The sequence below is a fragment of the Gracilinanus agilis genome, chromosome 3 (assembly GCF_016433145.1).
Source record: "Gracilinanus agilis isolate LMUSP501 chromosome 3, AgileGrace, whole genome shotgun sequence".
Lineage (NCBI taxonomy): Eukaryota > Metazoa > Chordata > Mammalia > Didelphimorphia > Didelphidae > Gracilinanus > Gracilinanus agilis.
In genome coordinates, this window is record NC_058132.1 from 61,688,577 (window position 1) to 61,704,624 (window position 16,048).

The window sequence follows — 16,048 nt, forward strand, 5'->3', positions numbered from 1 at the left end:
GGAGGGAGGGAAGGAAGGAAGGAGGGAGGGAGGGAGGGAGGGAAGGAGGGGTCTAACATCTAAGGTCTCTTTAATTAAATTGGACCACTAAGCATCCTGCATATCTCCCATCCTTTAAACTTGGAGCACCACCTATTTAAACCCTCCTGTTTCTCACTCTCTTTAAAAACAAACAAACAAACCAAACTCTTACCTTCTGTCCTAGTAATAAATCAAGATGGAAAGGCAAAGGCTAGGCAAAGAAGATTAAGTGACTTGCCCAGAATAATGCAGCTAAGAAGCATCTGAGGCTGAATTTTTTTTAAACTCTTACCTTCCATACTGGAATAATTACTAAGTATTGGTTCCAAGGCAGAAGAGCTAGGCAATGAAGGTTACGTGACTTGCCCAGGATCACACAGCTAAGAAGTGTCTGAGTCCAGATTTAAACCCAGGTCCTTCCTATTCTAAGCTTGGCTCTCAATCCACTGAACCACTTGGCTGTTCTTCCTTCTCTTTCTTCAAAGTCCAGCTTAGATTCTTCCTCTTACATGAAGACAGCTTTGATCCACTTAACTGAAAATTATTTTCCCCCTATCAAATTGTCCCAGAGCACTTTGTCTGACTGCTTTTTACTCCCAGCACATCCTGCCTTGTCTCATTTTAACTTCTAGTTAGCATCCTGCCCCCAGCCCCAATAGATTATAACCTTCTAAAAAGCATAGGATCTATTGATTTTCATCTTTGTATCAATTCTCCTACATCTGGGAAGTTGGGTAGCTGTGATTCCCCACTGCAAATAGCTCTACAGCTGGTGGCAAACGACTGTCGACTAGTATATAAGTTATGGGAATTGCCTGAGTCATAGAGGCTAAGTGACTTGGGTCACACACCTGGTAACTAGCTGTCAGAAGAGCCTCTCTAACTCCAAGGGTAGCAGACTATCCCATATGCCACACTGCCACACTTCAGGCATTATGCTAAGTGTGAGTATATTGTCTGCCTGTCAAAGTGGAGAGAGCACTGGATCTAGAATCAGAAAAAAATTGAGTTCAAATCTAGCTACAGACACTTCCAAGCTGCACCCAACCCTTAAATGCTGCTTGCCTCTGTTTTATCATCTGTAAAATGAGAATCATAATAGTCCTTTCCTCTCAGAGTTATTATGAGTATCAAATGAAATCATATTTTTAAAGCACTCTGCAAACCTTACGATGCTAAATAAATTCTAGCTATTCTTTTGGTTCTTCTTGTCATCATTATTATTATTTCGATATCTCAAAATTTCAGTATTATTTCACTTTAATGTTTAAGAAACTGAGGTTCAGTGCGTTTAATTCACTTGTCCATGGCCATTAGCTATTTTGCTTCAGGGATAGGCAGCTCTGCTCACCCCCAACGTGCTATCTATAAACATACCTTGCACAGAGTACATACTTAATAAATATTTATTGAATTCAGCTAAATTGAACTTGTAAACTTTTAAGTGTCCTATGTAAATGGAAGTTGTATTATCATTTTCCCCTTCTGGCAATAACTATTCAACTTGATGGCATTCAACAACAATTTTTATTTTTAAACCCTTGCCTTCTGTCTTAGTATAAATTCTAAGAAAGAAGAGCAGTTATTCAGGGTTAAGTGACTTGCCCAGAGTCAAACAGCTAGTAAATGTCTAATGCTGGATTTGAACTGAGGTTTTCCTGATTCCAGGCCTGGTGCTCTCTCCATTCTGGTACCTAACTGCCCCTCAACAAGTATTTTTTTAATGCCTGCTACATCCAGGCATCCTACTGTGTACGGAGGATACAGAGACCAAATAAGTGTCTGCCCTCCCAGGCACTTGCATTCTATTAAAGGAAAATATTATTCAATCAGATGACAACCCATAACATATATACAAATTATGGGTATTTCTTCCACATTGCGGGGGTTAGGGGCATCTGGAAAATCCACATAAAATATCTTGGCCCTCCCTTCGTACCAGAGAAGTCTAAATGTTTTCTTTTCCTTTTTCTTTTGTGGAGTGTTTATAGTAAAAGAAACTAGGTATTATATATGGTATTAAAAGACAAAATATATTGATATTATACAATACTCTAAATATATTTTATGTATTTCCGAGTTTCTAAACTTTTTCTGTGTCATCTGCTGGCTTTTGTGTGTCTTCTATAACTTTTTCAAAATATTCCCGAAATTCCCATTTAATTTATTTTTTTAAATTAATTAATGTATTTGTTTGTTTATTCATTTATCTATTTGTTTATTTGTTTGTTTGTTTGTCTATTTATTTATAGAACCCTTACCTTCCGTCTTAGAATCAATACAGAGTATTGGTTCTAAGGCTGAAGAGTGGTAAAGGCTAGGCAATGGGGGTTAGGTGACTTGAACCCAAGACCTCCTGTCTCTGGGCCTGACTCTCAATCCAATGAGCCCTCCAGCTGCCCACCCCCCCCCATTTAATTTTTTTTATGCCAACCCTGATACACAAAAACCACAGTGGGGAAAGTCACAGTGTAGAAGGGATACTGTGTTTAAGTGTAATTTTGTAGGGAGGCTAGGTGGTGTCAGATTCATCTTCCTGGGTTCAAATCCAGCCTCAGACACTTACTAGCTATATTACCCTGAGCAAGTCACTTATTTGCCCTGTTTGCCTCAGTTTCCTCATCTGGAAAATGAGTTGGAGAAGGAAATGGCCAGCCACTCCAGTATCTTTGCCAAGAAAACCCCAAAATATGGGGGTATGAAGAGTCGAACCAGGCTGCAAAACAAGTGAACAACAACAGATTTGGTGGAGGGAGCACTCACAGCTATGGGGAATGAAGGGAGACAGGAATTCCAGGAGGCAAACAAGAGGGGGATCACTCTAGGCATAGAAGACCACCTATGCAAAGACAGGAAATGGAACCAAATATGGCACCACTCACCCAACCTCTTGACAGTTTGAGTGGTTCAGTGGATACAGCACCAGGTCTGGAGTCAGGAAGACCTAAATTCAATTCTGACTTCAGACACTTCTTAGTGCTGACTTCTGGTATGAATGGAGGACCAAAAAATTTTATATAGGTTTTCCAATGGGGCACCGCACCCTTAATCCCCGTGATGTGGAAGGAATACTTGTAGTGTGTGTGTGTGTGTGTGTGTGTGTGTGTGTTTCAATCCCTGACCTTCTATCTTGGATTGAATAATATGTATTGGTTCCAAGGCAGAAGAGCGGTTAAGGGTTAGGCAATGGGGTTTAAGTGACTTGCTCAGGGTCACACAGCTAGAAAGATTCGAGGCCAGATTTGAACCCAGGACCTCCTGTTTCAAGGTCTAGCTCTCGATCCAGAGCCACCTAACTGCCCCTGTAATTTGTATATACTTCATAGCTTGTCATCTGTGTGAATAGTATTTTCCTTTACTAGGATGTAACAGCACACAATAGGGTGCCTAGATATACCAGACACTTAACTTGTTGAGGGATAGTTGCATACCACAGTGGACAGAGTACCAGACCTGGAGTTGGGAGGTCCTGAGATCAAATCTGGCCTCAGACACGTCCTAGCTGTGTGACCCTTGCAAGTCACTTAATCTCTACCTCAGTTTCCTTATCTATAAAATAGGGATAACAATAGCACCTATCTTGAAGGGTTGATATAAAAATCAAATAAGGTATTAATAAAGTGCTTGGCACCTAATTTGGCATTTAATAAATACCTGATTACTTCTTTCCTTGGCCACAAGCCTCCTTTGTCAAAAATGACAACCAGACACACATGGAGCAAGAACTCTTTGTGTGCCCCAAGTCAGTGGTGCAACCTCAGATTAGGATCGGATGTGCGGGTCAGTATTGCCCTTGGCTCTGCTTTTCTGGACCAACCAGAAAGAAAGAATGTCCATCTCCAGCATCCTAGGCTGCTGATAAGAGTCTGGATAGGTTAGTGTGTTCAAGAGCTCTAAAAGTGATGCAAAGCTGAGATCAGGCACGAATTAGAAATATTTCAGATGCCCTCGTGCTGTTGTGTCTTAGATAAAAGGCTCCCTGGGTTCTCCACGGGGCCATTTACTGGGCTGGTGAAACTGTTTTGCTAGGGCTTAGGTGACTGGGCTGCCTGGGAGGTTCCTGGGTTAGGAAGTGTATCTTCAGAACCACAGATGGAATTCCTGATTTTGTGTTTAGAGAAGCTGTGGAATTCACCTGTTCCCAGGGCTCCAGATAATCAGGCTGCATGGCATAAAGAGAGAGCAAACAGGCAGAGCTGATGGCACCTCACTGGGGGCAACAGCCAGGTTAGCTAGGAGACGAATGCAAAGGAAGAGGGGTTCCGGAGTATAGAGGTGATTGGGGCATAATGACAACAGCTCCAATTTCTATCACCATCAAGATTTTCCAAAGGCTTTTCCTTATAGTGCTCCTGATAAGTAGGGAGGAAAAAGGATTGCTTTACTGCTCCCATTTTACAGATGAGAGAGTTTAAAAGGACCAGTTACATTGGCCTGGGTTGTTCATCTAAGATGTAAATCCAGGCCTCTCCATTCTAAAGTCTGGCATTCTTTGTTTTGTGGGTATGAGAAAGAAAGTGGGGCCCACCCTGCAGTAAAACTCAGCGCGGCTAACAGGATTTGAATATTTTTACCTGTTTCCCATTGTACTGAGAGCAAGTGAAAGGAAGCTGGGCCATTCTGGGAGGATTGTTTTTCAATGTGTCTGCCCACCTGAGCACCTGCCACTGGGCCTAGGCCCAGAATCCACATGCAGTAAGTAGAAGGGGCATGGACAGGTGTTGGGGAGAGGAGACAGAGAGAAGAAAGGGCAAGGAAGGGGAAGGTAGAGAGGAGAATAGAACAGGGCAAAGGATCAGTTAGGAGGAGAGAGAAAGGAAGGAAAGGAGAGAAAGAGCTGGGCAAAGAAGGAGAGGAGAGATCAGGGTAGAGAAGGAAAGATAGGTGCAGAGGGAGAGAGATCAGGGCAGAGGAGGAGAGGCAAGAGGGTAGAGAAAAAAAGATAAAGGCAGAGGAGAGAGCAGGCCAGGAAGAGGAAGGGAAGGGTCAGTAAAACAGAGCTAGGAAGGCCAGCAGAAGGATGGGAAGGGAAGAGTCTTTAATGGCATTATTCTATATCTAACCAAGCTGTAACCAACGTGAGGCAGCATGGGCTTCATCAGATGTCCCAGAATGGAGGGAAATGCTCTTGTCTTTCACAAGCTGTACCACAGTCAATAGAGACTAGTCCTGAAACTTTACACCTTCAAGGCTTCTGCCAGCCTGTACCTTCCTATACTTTTGGCAGGAAGGTATCTCCTGGGAGAGGGAGAGAGTAGCATTGTTGGGGAGAGAACTGGGGGACTTCTAGAACAGTGCCTGAGCTCCTCAGGGAAGGTGGAAGGGCTTCTCTTGAATAATTGTTTCTAAAAGGGAAAGCTAGCAAAGTTCCCCAAGGATGGCCTGATTATAAGTGGATAGAGTCACAGGATATTAGATTTAGAACTGTAAACGGTTTTATAAGCCATTTAGAGGGGGCAGCTGGGTAGCTTAATGGATTGAGAGCCAGGCCTAGAGACGGGAGGTCCTGGGTTCAAATCTGACCTCAGACACTTCTCAGCTGTGTGACCCTGGGCAAGTCACTTGACCCCCATTGCCTACCCTTATCACTCTTCTGCCTTGGAGCCAATACACAGTATTGACTCCAAGACAGAAGGTAAGGGTTTAAAAAAAAATAAGCCATTTAGTCCAACCCCCTACTTCTTCCTTGTATGGATGAGAAAACTGATGCTGTTCCCCGAGAAAAAGCTGCATCAGGGGACAAAGGGAACAGTCCCCAACAGGCCTTAAGGAAGGGTTCCTTCATAGGATCCACTTCAGGGGTATTTGAGGGAATAGCAATATATCTATTTAGATCCCCCAATAGGAGGGCAGGGGTTAGAATGGAGAGGGAGTCTAGGAGTGGGACCCTGAACTTTTGGGAGAATGACCTGGAGGCCAACAAGATCCCAACAGGATCATCTAACTGGATAGGGGAGAACCTCAAAAGATGAAAATTTGCTGAGTAAAGAAAACAGAGAGAGGGTCTGGAAGTGGCCATGAAAATTAAGAAGTATAACTACTCCTCTTTCTGATTCCACTGTCCCATCTTCAAGAAAGGGTTTATCCATTATAGACAAGTCTGGCCAAGGAGGCCCTGCCTCACAGGACAGAGCCAGGTTCATGTGGGCACAGAAAGATGGAAGGGGCAAAATAAATAGCAAAAAAAGTCTAAGAGCGTTTTCTAAATAGTAAATGAGTAGTAGATTGAGAGTCAGGTTTGGAGATGGGAGGTCCTGGGTTCAAATTGGGTCTCAGACACTTCCTAGCTGCTTTACACCAAGCGAGTCACTTAACCCCAATTGCCTAACCCTTACTGTTGTTCTGGCTTGGAACTGATACTTAGTATTGATTCTAAGACAGAAGATAAGAGTTAAGATAAATATTGGTTAAGCAGCAGGGACTGGGGACAGAAAGACTAAGAATCTGCCCTCCAGAAGCTTTCATTCTCCTCCATCTTCCTGGGCCTAATGTGAAATGTGAGAGGTAGGGGAACCCTATGCTTTCTCCCAGCTTTGGAGCCTGTGATATTAATGAGAACCCTGACTACCTCACAACGTATTCTGAAAAGCAAATGCAAAAGATTTATTCAAAGGACTCTGGGAGAGGTAGGGCTTAATGCTAGCTAGTATTAGCAAGTCTATCTGGAAAGTGGCTTGTTTTTTTAAACTTGTAAGTCATTTGGGTTTCCCACTGGCTCCTTGGTACATACAGATGGTGTCAGGACTTGCTGGCAGAATTAGTGCCAAGGGAGTGACTTCCAGGGGTGTGTGTATGTGTGTGTGTGTGTGTGTGTGTGTGTGTGTGTGTGTGTGTGTGTGTCCTCCACCCTTTGCCCAGGACACCCTGGAGTAAGAGCCCTGAAAGCTGCAGGTGGTAGCAGAAAGAGAATGGAAGGCCCAAGAAAGTCATGAGTTCCAAAGTAGGAGAGGTCTCCAAGCTGAGGCTGAGCAGCTACTTCTTGGAGGTATTACAGAAGGTTCTTGTGCTTTGGAGAGGGTAGGGACTAGAGGTGTTCTCCTCCCCCCGCCCAATCGTCCCTGTTGGCCCTTTTCACCTTACATCATACTGATTGGGTGCTGGGGTGAGCCACTTGGTGACTTTCCCACAGAAGGGTAACTGGAACATGCTAGAGCCTGCTTGACTGAAGTCCTTCTTGGAAGTAAAGTTCGATGGGACGTTGTAGGCATTAGCTGCAGGATAATTAGGAGTCTTCGAGTACATTCGAGTATCCTGCAGGGAGACAATGGTAGAAATCTAAGCAACTCCATCATGGGTTGACTCAAGCACACTGGAAGAAGAACATAGAGGCTCCCAAGCCTTCCCAAAGGGTGAAACTGCCCCAAACAGCAAGAATGGCAGCAGTGAGGATGATGACAATGGGTATGATAAAGTAACAAGGAGCAACCTGGCTTGGTCAGTGGAAGACTGGTCTTGGAGTTATCGTCAGGGCCCCAAGTTCAAATTCTGCCTCTGATATATGCTAGCTGCCTAAACTTAGATCCATTTTTTTAAACCCTTACTTTCCATCTTAGAATCTATATTATGTATTGGTTCCAAGGCAGAAGGGCAGTAAGGGTTAGGAAATAGGGGTCAAGTGACTTTCCCAGGGTCACACAGCTAGTATTTTTTTTTTGTAAACCCTTATTTTCTGTCTTAGAATTAATACCAAATATTAGTTCCAAAGCAGAAGAGCAGTAAGGGTTAGACAGTGGGAGTTAAGTGACTTGCCCAGTGGTTTTCAATCTACTGAGTCACTTAGCTGACCCCTTTAAATTCTCTATTTGACTTTTTTTTTTAACCTTTACTGGTTCTAAGGCAGAAGAATAGAAAGGGATAGACAACTGGGGTTAAGTGACTTGCCCAGGGTCACATAGCTAGAAAGTGTTAAGACAAGATTTGAACCCAAAACCTCTGGTCTCTAGGTCTAGCTCTATCCACCAAGCAACCTAGCTGTCCCTTAGGCCCATCATTTAACCCCTGGATACTCCAGACATCTCTAAAGTTACAAATGAGGTGCCAAGTTTTAAAAGATTACTCTATTACAAAAATGAATAATATAGGGGGCAGATGGGTAGCTCAGTGGATTGAGAGCCAGGCCTAGAGATGGGAGGTCCTAGGTTCAAATCTGGCCTCAGACACTTCCCAGATGTGTGACCCTGGGCAAGTCACTTAACCCCCATTGCCTAGTCCTTACCACTCTTCTGCCTTGGAGCCAATACACAGTATTGACTCCAAGACTGAAGGTAAGGGTTTTTTAAAAAAATGAATAATATAGAAATAGGTATCAGTGATAATACATGTATAACCCAGGGCAATTGCTTGTCAGCTCCAGGAAGGGGGAGGGAAGAGGGGAGGGAGAGAAAATGAATCATGTAACCATGGAAAAATATTTTTAAATAAAAAAAATTTTAATTAAAAAAATGAGGTGCGGACTTGAAAGGTTCTAGCTTGGGAAAATCAAAACTTCAAGGCTAATAATAATAATAATAAATGGCTCATATTTATCTACAGTTTTACAAAGAGCTTTCCTCACAACTGTTCATGAAATTGGAGGAGTGGAGCAGGGCATGGAGGGAGGGCATAATTATTTCCATTTTCAAAGTGTAAAAACTGAGGCTTAGAGCACAGGAAACAATTTGCCTAAAGTCACCTGATGCCCTCGAACCCAGGTTTTTGGACTTCCAAGTTCAGAGTTCTTACAAGTGCATCATGGGCTGTCTTTTCTAGTAAGAGAAGTCCCATATGCCCTCTGGGTCTGTAGGTTTGGGTTCTTGAGAAAAGCAAGTTCAGGCGTGTTTTAGCTTGAGCTAAAAAAAAAAAAAAAAAAAAAAAAGCCAACCTACCCAAGCATATATCAGATGTTTGGGGTTTGGCATAAAAGACTTTGCTTTCAGTGCATTTCTGCTGCCTGGACTGCCTCTCTGATTCACTGGTACTTGACTCATCAGCTGTGTGCTAAGGGTTATGATGGGAGCTTGGGAGCTTTAATATTTTATTAGAGTCTTCTCTTCTCGACAAACTAGGACCTGCTGTTTCATACAAGTAAACAATGTGGGATCCCCAAATGGTATGGTGAAATTGGCTTCCAACCTGCTATTGGCCACGGTTCCACGACACTGGTTCCCCCTTCCCCCATTTCCCACTGAATAGGTGTTTACATAAGACCCAACACTATTTCTGCTGTCTCATCAGAACCAATCCAGGAAGCCCATGACAAACTGTTCTCAGTTAAAAAACAAACAGAATCGATGTTTGCCCAACGAAGAGGGACAAAAGCTATAGAAACCAGGCGATAACATCTTCTTCACCGGGGATACTATGGCAGGTATCGGAGTAAGATCGAGAAAAAATGTCCAGTTATCTCCAAGTGAAATAGTTGAGGACATTGCTTGGAGTTTCAATGGGCCAGGGAGGCTGGGGGAGGGTGCTTCACAGGGAGACTTTGTACAGTACACGAGGGCAGGGTGACAGGGTGAGGCCCTGACCCACTGAGCTCAGCTCCTTGGAGCCTTGGCCACAGGGTCTGAAGTCAAAGACCCTGGGTTCCAGTCCAGTCTGGCTGGTCCCTCCCTGTGTGCCCTCGGGAAATAATGACCCCTGATCCCAGGTTCCCTCAAAGCCACTTCCTGGGTGCCATTTTCCCATGTGTAAAATGAAGGAATGAGGCCACATGGTCTCTCAGCTTCTCCTGGCTCCAGTAGCCAAAAGGATAAGAGCTTACAAATGTGCTGCTTTGCTGATCCTTCTGCTACTGTTCTCTTCTCCTCCAATGATGATGTCCTCTCTGGGCTTCTGCATCTCCACGCTCCCCCATGCCTCACTCCTTCAAGACACGGGACTGCTTTGGTTTGTCTTCCTGTTCTACCATCTAACACAGGGCTTGGCATACAGTAAATTTGTGATAAATACTTCTTGGGGTAGAGTAGACTGGACCGGGTTGGATTGTTGGTGTTGTTCAGTTGTTTTTCAGTCTGGTTCTACTCTTCATGACCCTGTTTGGGGTTTTCTTGGCAGAGATACTGGAGTAGTTTGCCATTTCCTTCTCCTGCTCATTTGACAAAAGAGGAAACTGAGGCAACCAAGGCTAAGTGACTCACCCAGGGAACATCCACCAATTCTTCCTCATCTCATCCTTCACTTTGTAGCTTTCATGCATTTAAGAACCCCTGTAACACACTCCTTCCTCATCTTTATCATGCCAAGAAGAGATAGAATGTGTATCTTGGAGTTATATTAAATCCTTTCTCTGGCATTCACTAACAATTCAATTCACCTCCCTGAGACTCAGTTTCTTTGCCTGTAAAATAGGGGTAATCATAGTTCCTACTTCACAAGGTTGTTGGGCAACTCAGAGACAATAGGTTTGGGACACCAAAATCTAAAGCAATATACAGACATCTATTATTAAAAATATTTTCTTCCTTCAAGACCTAATCTAAGTGCCACCTCTTCCAGGAAGCATTCCTGATATCCTCTCCATCTCTTCTGTAGGCTGAAATTGATTTCTCCCTAATCAATTTCCTTAATCTTTCCCCTGGCCCTTTCCTTTGCCCTTATCATGTTATACCTTGTATAGGATCCAGGATGACCGAGAGCATAACGAGAACTCAGTAATCACCTAGTCAAAAGATTGATCCGTCAGGCACGCAATCAGCAAACATTTTTTAAGGGCTATTAATTTACTAAGCAGCAAACACCATGCTAAGAATACAAAGAACAAACCACACCTTCTTCTCAAAGATTTTCCATTCTAATAGAATCCCCAAATCATAGAATAAAGTAGAAGGGACCCCAGGAGCTCAACCTCTCCATTTTACAGATGAGACAGATGAGGAAACAGACCTGGACAAGCCAACTTTTCTGAAGTCACCCAGGTAACCAGGGAGCAGAAGCAGATTCCTGACTCCAAGTCCAGTGGAGTCTCTGATTATGAAAGGCCCCCTTTCTCTCTTGGGGGCTTCCTGAGGGCCAGACTGGGTCTTAGTCCATCTTTCTATCACCAACACCAGGCAATGTGCCTGCACTTAGTGGCTGCTTTACAAACAGTTGAGGCTGAATCTCAAATCTGGACTAAAGCTAGCCATCAAGCAGTCACAGGTGGAGGCCCCCACTGGAGCTCCTTCTCCTCTGTTCTCTTCCCCACCTCCACCCTTTACCCTGGGGTCGAGGCTCCTGCCCCCAGGGTGATTCCAGGGTGAGAAGGGAGAGGGCAAGCCACTCCATTCTCATAGAAAGGGTCAAAGGGCGCGACCCTGGGACGTGTGAGCAGGGAGGATAAGGTAGTTGGCAGGCACAGGACTAAGCGCTGTCCCTAGGCAAGGTTGGAAAATTGCACCCCCTCTTGTGCCTTAGTCTCTACCTGAGGCTCCAAGCTTTAACTCTAATACATGACATATTGCACAATAAACCCCTACATGCCACAGAGAGGAATTTTCTGGCATTTAAAACATGTGCACTATCATTTCCCAGCCTTCGGGCTAAAAGCCAATGTAAAGACATGCATTAATTTCAAAAAGCCCTATTACAAAATGCTCCTGGTTATACTCCACTGACTCCGTGCCCTGGGCAGCTACCCACTTTACCTACCCCTATTGGCAGCGCGAATAATCAATAGGCTATTTCACCCCAACATGGGCATTCCATGAACCAAATATTGAAGAACCCAGTCCTGGAAGTTCTTCCCTAATTGGATTCAAAGCTTTAGAGCTGGAAGGAACCTTAGAAGCCATGGAGTCCAAGCCTCTGATTTGACAAAAGAGAAGACTTTGGGCCCAGACAGGCTGAGCAAATCATCTGCCCAATGAAGTCACACAGGTAGCAATAACAAAGCCAAAATTCAAAACCAGGTCCTCTGGCTCCAAATCCTTCCACTCTTAAAAGAAATTCAATTCAGTAAATATGTATGTGTTGCATATTACCTAGAAGTAAGGCCCTTTTGTTGATGCTGTTGTTTCAGTTGTGTCCAATTCTTTGTGACCCCATTTTGAGATTTTCTTGGTAGAGGTTCTGGAATGGTTTGCCATTTCCTTTTCCAGCTCATTTGACAGATGAGGAAACTGAGGCAACCAGGGTTAAGTGACTTATCCAGGGTTACATAGCTAGTAAGTATCTGAATCCCAAAGCTGCAAGAGTCTTAAGAAGGGATACAATGAGGTCAAAAGCCTTTCTCAGGGATACTGTCCACACCAGATTTTTCCTTAAGGAATTAATACCATAGAGGGAACTATGCCCATTCTTCATACAAAAACTCAAACTACCAAAAAAGCCAATGTTGAGCCATGATTGAAGTCATGTTTTCCCTCATTTCTTCCATGTTTTCCATTATTTTGGGGCCATTAACCTCTAATCAGCCCATGTGCTGACTAGCCAAAGTTGATGAAGAATGCTTTAAATGTTTTAATTTTTTTCATACTCAAGAATATGGAAGTTTATAAGTTTGTATCTACCCAGTCCAGTGTGTTCTGTTCTGCTAACATTTTTCCTTTAGTTTTTAATGCTATGATGTTAAAAATAATATTTTTCATTCTTAGTTAGTGATAACTTTTGCTGCTATTTGATTAGGAAAAGTCTTTCTTGTTAATAACTGATTTTTTTCAAAAAGATGAAAGTTTTCCATTATTTGGGGACCATTAATCTCCAGTCAATTCATGTACTAACCTGCCCTGGTACTTCTCTTTCCAAAAGTATATAGTTCTCCTTTCTTGGGCTGGAGCTGAATGGGCACTATGGCACTGACCAGAGCCTTCCCAGTTGAAATTTTGGGAAGTAGAGGTGAGTCTAAGTTTAGCCCTTGCCCCTAAGCCTCATATGATCTATTGAACACCCCAGCTCTTTGTTTTGGAACTGGTCCATAGAACTTTGCCTTTAGCCCCAGGTAGCCAGAGGACTTAAGTGCAATCCCTACCCCCACCCCTCCCCATAATGGTCACTTCCTCTGTCACCTTGGGGAAGTCTCTTAATCTCCTTGGGCCTCAGTTTCCTAAACTGTAAAATGCAGAGATTGGACCATATGATCTCTGAGTAACCTTCTAGCCCTCTACTCCTTTTAAATTTTCCTGTATTCTTTAACCAGTTAGGCTAAACCAGGTTGAGGGTAACTAACAGGCCTCAGCAGGTCAGTAAGTAAAGGGGTGTCTGCCCTAAGCAAGTGAAGATTATCCCCAGTAGAATGAGCCAATGAGAAAAATTCATTCCAACAGCCATGATGATGAGTGAAGCAGGGGCTGTGGAGTGCTTAGAGCTTGGTCAGACATCAAAGAAGCCAAGGTAAATCCACTGCATCCTGGACCTTTGCCAGTCAACCTGCCTTTTGTCTTGCCACTGGACTTTGATGACTCTGGAAGACAAAGTGAGGCCAAGAACTTTGTGCAACTCTGGCTCACTTAAATCCAATTCACATGCAAATCAAATTATCACCTCGTGATGTCATTTTAGTCCTCTTCAAAAATGAAGGACAAACAACAATATTCTTTCATTCTGTTTCGGATCATAGGCTTGGAACTTAGAGGAATCTCAGAAGCAGTCTAAACCACCTTCTACATTTGAGAGTCCAGAAATAAATTGCCAAAGGCAAACAGGTACTAAGTGTAAGGTGTAGGATCTGAACCTACATCCTCTGAGTACTCTCCAGAGACAGTACTCATTCCACAGTACTATCTATATTCTCCACACAAAGGGATACAGCCTCCTTGTCAATGAGCTGAGTTGGCTCCTTGGGGTCAAAGATCTCCTGAAAAACACCTAGAGAAGGATGGCCAGCATGGTGGAGGGTCTAGAAATCATGCCATATGAAAGTTGACTATAGGAACTGGGGCCATGGAATTTGGAGAAGACTTGGTGAGGGCAGGGGAGGGTGGTTCCTAAGCTTCTCGAGGGCAGGGAATGTTTTTGGTTTTGTCATTGTATTCCTGGTGCCCAGTACAGTATCTTGCCCGTGGTAGGAACTTCATGAATGCTTTTCCAATTTGATTGGTTTTCCGAGATTAGAGTGGCTCAGTGGAGAGAGCAACAGACCTGGAGTTGGGAGGACTTGAGTTCAAATTTGGCCTCAAACACTTCCTAGTTGTGTGAGCCTAGGCAAATCACTTAATCCCAATTGCCTAGCCTTTATCCCTCTCTTCTGCCTTGGAATTGATACTTAACATCAATTCCAAGACAGAAATTAAGGTTTTTTTAAAAATAGATTAGATTGGTTTGGATTGGTTTGGATCTAGTAAGAAAAGGCCTGTAGCATGGAAGAAGGACTGGATTTATTCTCCTTGGCCCCAAAGGGTAGAACCAGCAGCGAGTGCAATGGATGGAGGTTAAAGAAAGGCAGATTTAGGTTTCCTATTCAGAAAAAAATAGAAAAAGATTCTGCCAGTTATAGAGTTCTGCACAATTGGAATAGCTGCTTCTGAGGTTCCTCCATTGAAGACTCCAAGAAAAGGCTGGATGATCTCTTGTTTGGGATGCTGTAGAAGGAATTCATGAGCTAGAGTAGATGGCTTCAAAGTTCCAAATCTGAGAGTCTCTGGTTTCTGAAGCCCAATTACCAGTGACTTGGACTGTGTTGTGACTCCATTGTTTAAGAGTCCTCTCTAACACATGGCTCATCTTCAGCCCACAAGCTAAGACTGGCCTCTTTCCCCAGTGCCTTTCTGGCCCTTTACTTCAACTCCCTCTATGACTGCCCAGCACCAGGCCCTTCCTTTCTTACTTAGCCTTTAACAGTCACCTTTTAACCAGTTTTGCCGCCTCTAGGCTTGCCACTCTCCAATTCATCCCAGTGCCCCACTGCCCCACTGTCCTCTATTCCAAAACTTCCAATGATTCCCCATTGACTATCAAATCAGCTTTCAAAACTCTGGATAATCTGATTGCAATCAACCTCTCCAACTAAAATACTATTATTCCTCTTCCCATATTTGGTACTCCAGACAAACTGATCTGAGGGACTTAATCTGTTCCTCCACCCAGTCCAGTCCTCAAACTCATCCCATCCCAATCTATCATACCCTCCCATGCCTTGGCATCAAAGTAGAGAGGTATGATGGACAGAGATCATGCTGAACTTGAATTTAGGAAGACCCTGATTTAAATCCTGCCTCTGATACTACCCAACTATGTGACTTGACCTGGATATAAATCACACATCAGATGTGTGATCCTCAGACCCTCACATGACAGGCAAGTCACTTACTATCTACGGCTCCTTTTCCTTTTCTATAAAATGAGGATAATTAAAGTACTTCCTTCATAGCGTTGCTAGAGGGATCAGTGAGGGAGGGCATTAATGTGCTCAGCTATCCTTACCACACCATGTCAATATCAATTTTCATTAGTTTCATTTCTTCCCATGATTCCCCACCATTTCCAGGCTGAAGTCCTTCTTTCCCTTCCTTCCATCTCTGATGACAGCCACTCCTCCATCACTTCCTTATCCAGCTGAAATGGACCTGTCTCTTCCCAGATTCCTCCTAGCACTTTGCCTCACTCTCTTCTGCTGCTCTCTTGGATCAGGGGAATTTGTGTGTTTGCCCTTCACCACATCCAGTTATAGGCTTCTTGAGAGATGTAGCATCCATCTCAATATTCAGGAATTGCAATGAATAGTCTTGAAACCAAAGTCAAGCTGAATTCAAATCCAGCCTCCAACACTTATTACCTATGTAGCCCTGGGCAAATCATTTAACCACTCTCTGTCTCAGTTTCCTCATCTGTTAAATGTGAAATTAAATAATAACACCTACCTCCCCAACTTGTGAAAATCCAATGAGATAATATTTGTTAAAAAAACACACACTTAGCACAGGGCCTGGCACATAGTAGGTGCTATATAAATGCTCATTATTATTATTATTGTTATTATTCTCAGTGCCCAGCCTAAAGCTTTGTTTAATAGATTGTCTGTTGTGGAATGGAGCTGGGCTATGGGCAGAGCCCCTGTCTGGCTGAGCAATTCACTGAAAGGAAGCCTAGGTGTTGCAGGAAGTGTTTGCTGATGACTCAGCTGGTGGCAGTCAGA

General features: G+C 43.6%; 1 protein-coding gene across 1 annotated transcript in view; it reads right to left on the reverse strand.

The window, feature by feature from the left end:
• The window catches only part of STPG1 (sperm tail PG-rich repeat containing 1), an 82,515-nt gene that overhangs the window by 39,107 nt on the left and 27,360 nt on the right, over positions 1-16,048 (reverse strand). Inside the window, exon 4 of the mRNA XM_044671342.1 lies at positions 7,102-7,272. Within this exon, the coding sequence (XP_044527277.1) occupies positions 7,102-7,272 (171 nt within the window). The remainder of the gene's footprint in view (positions 1-7,101; positions 7,273-16,048) is intronic.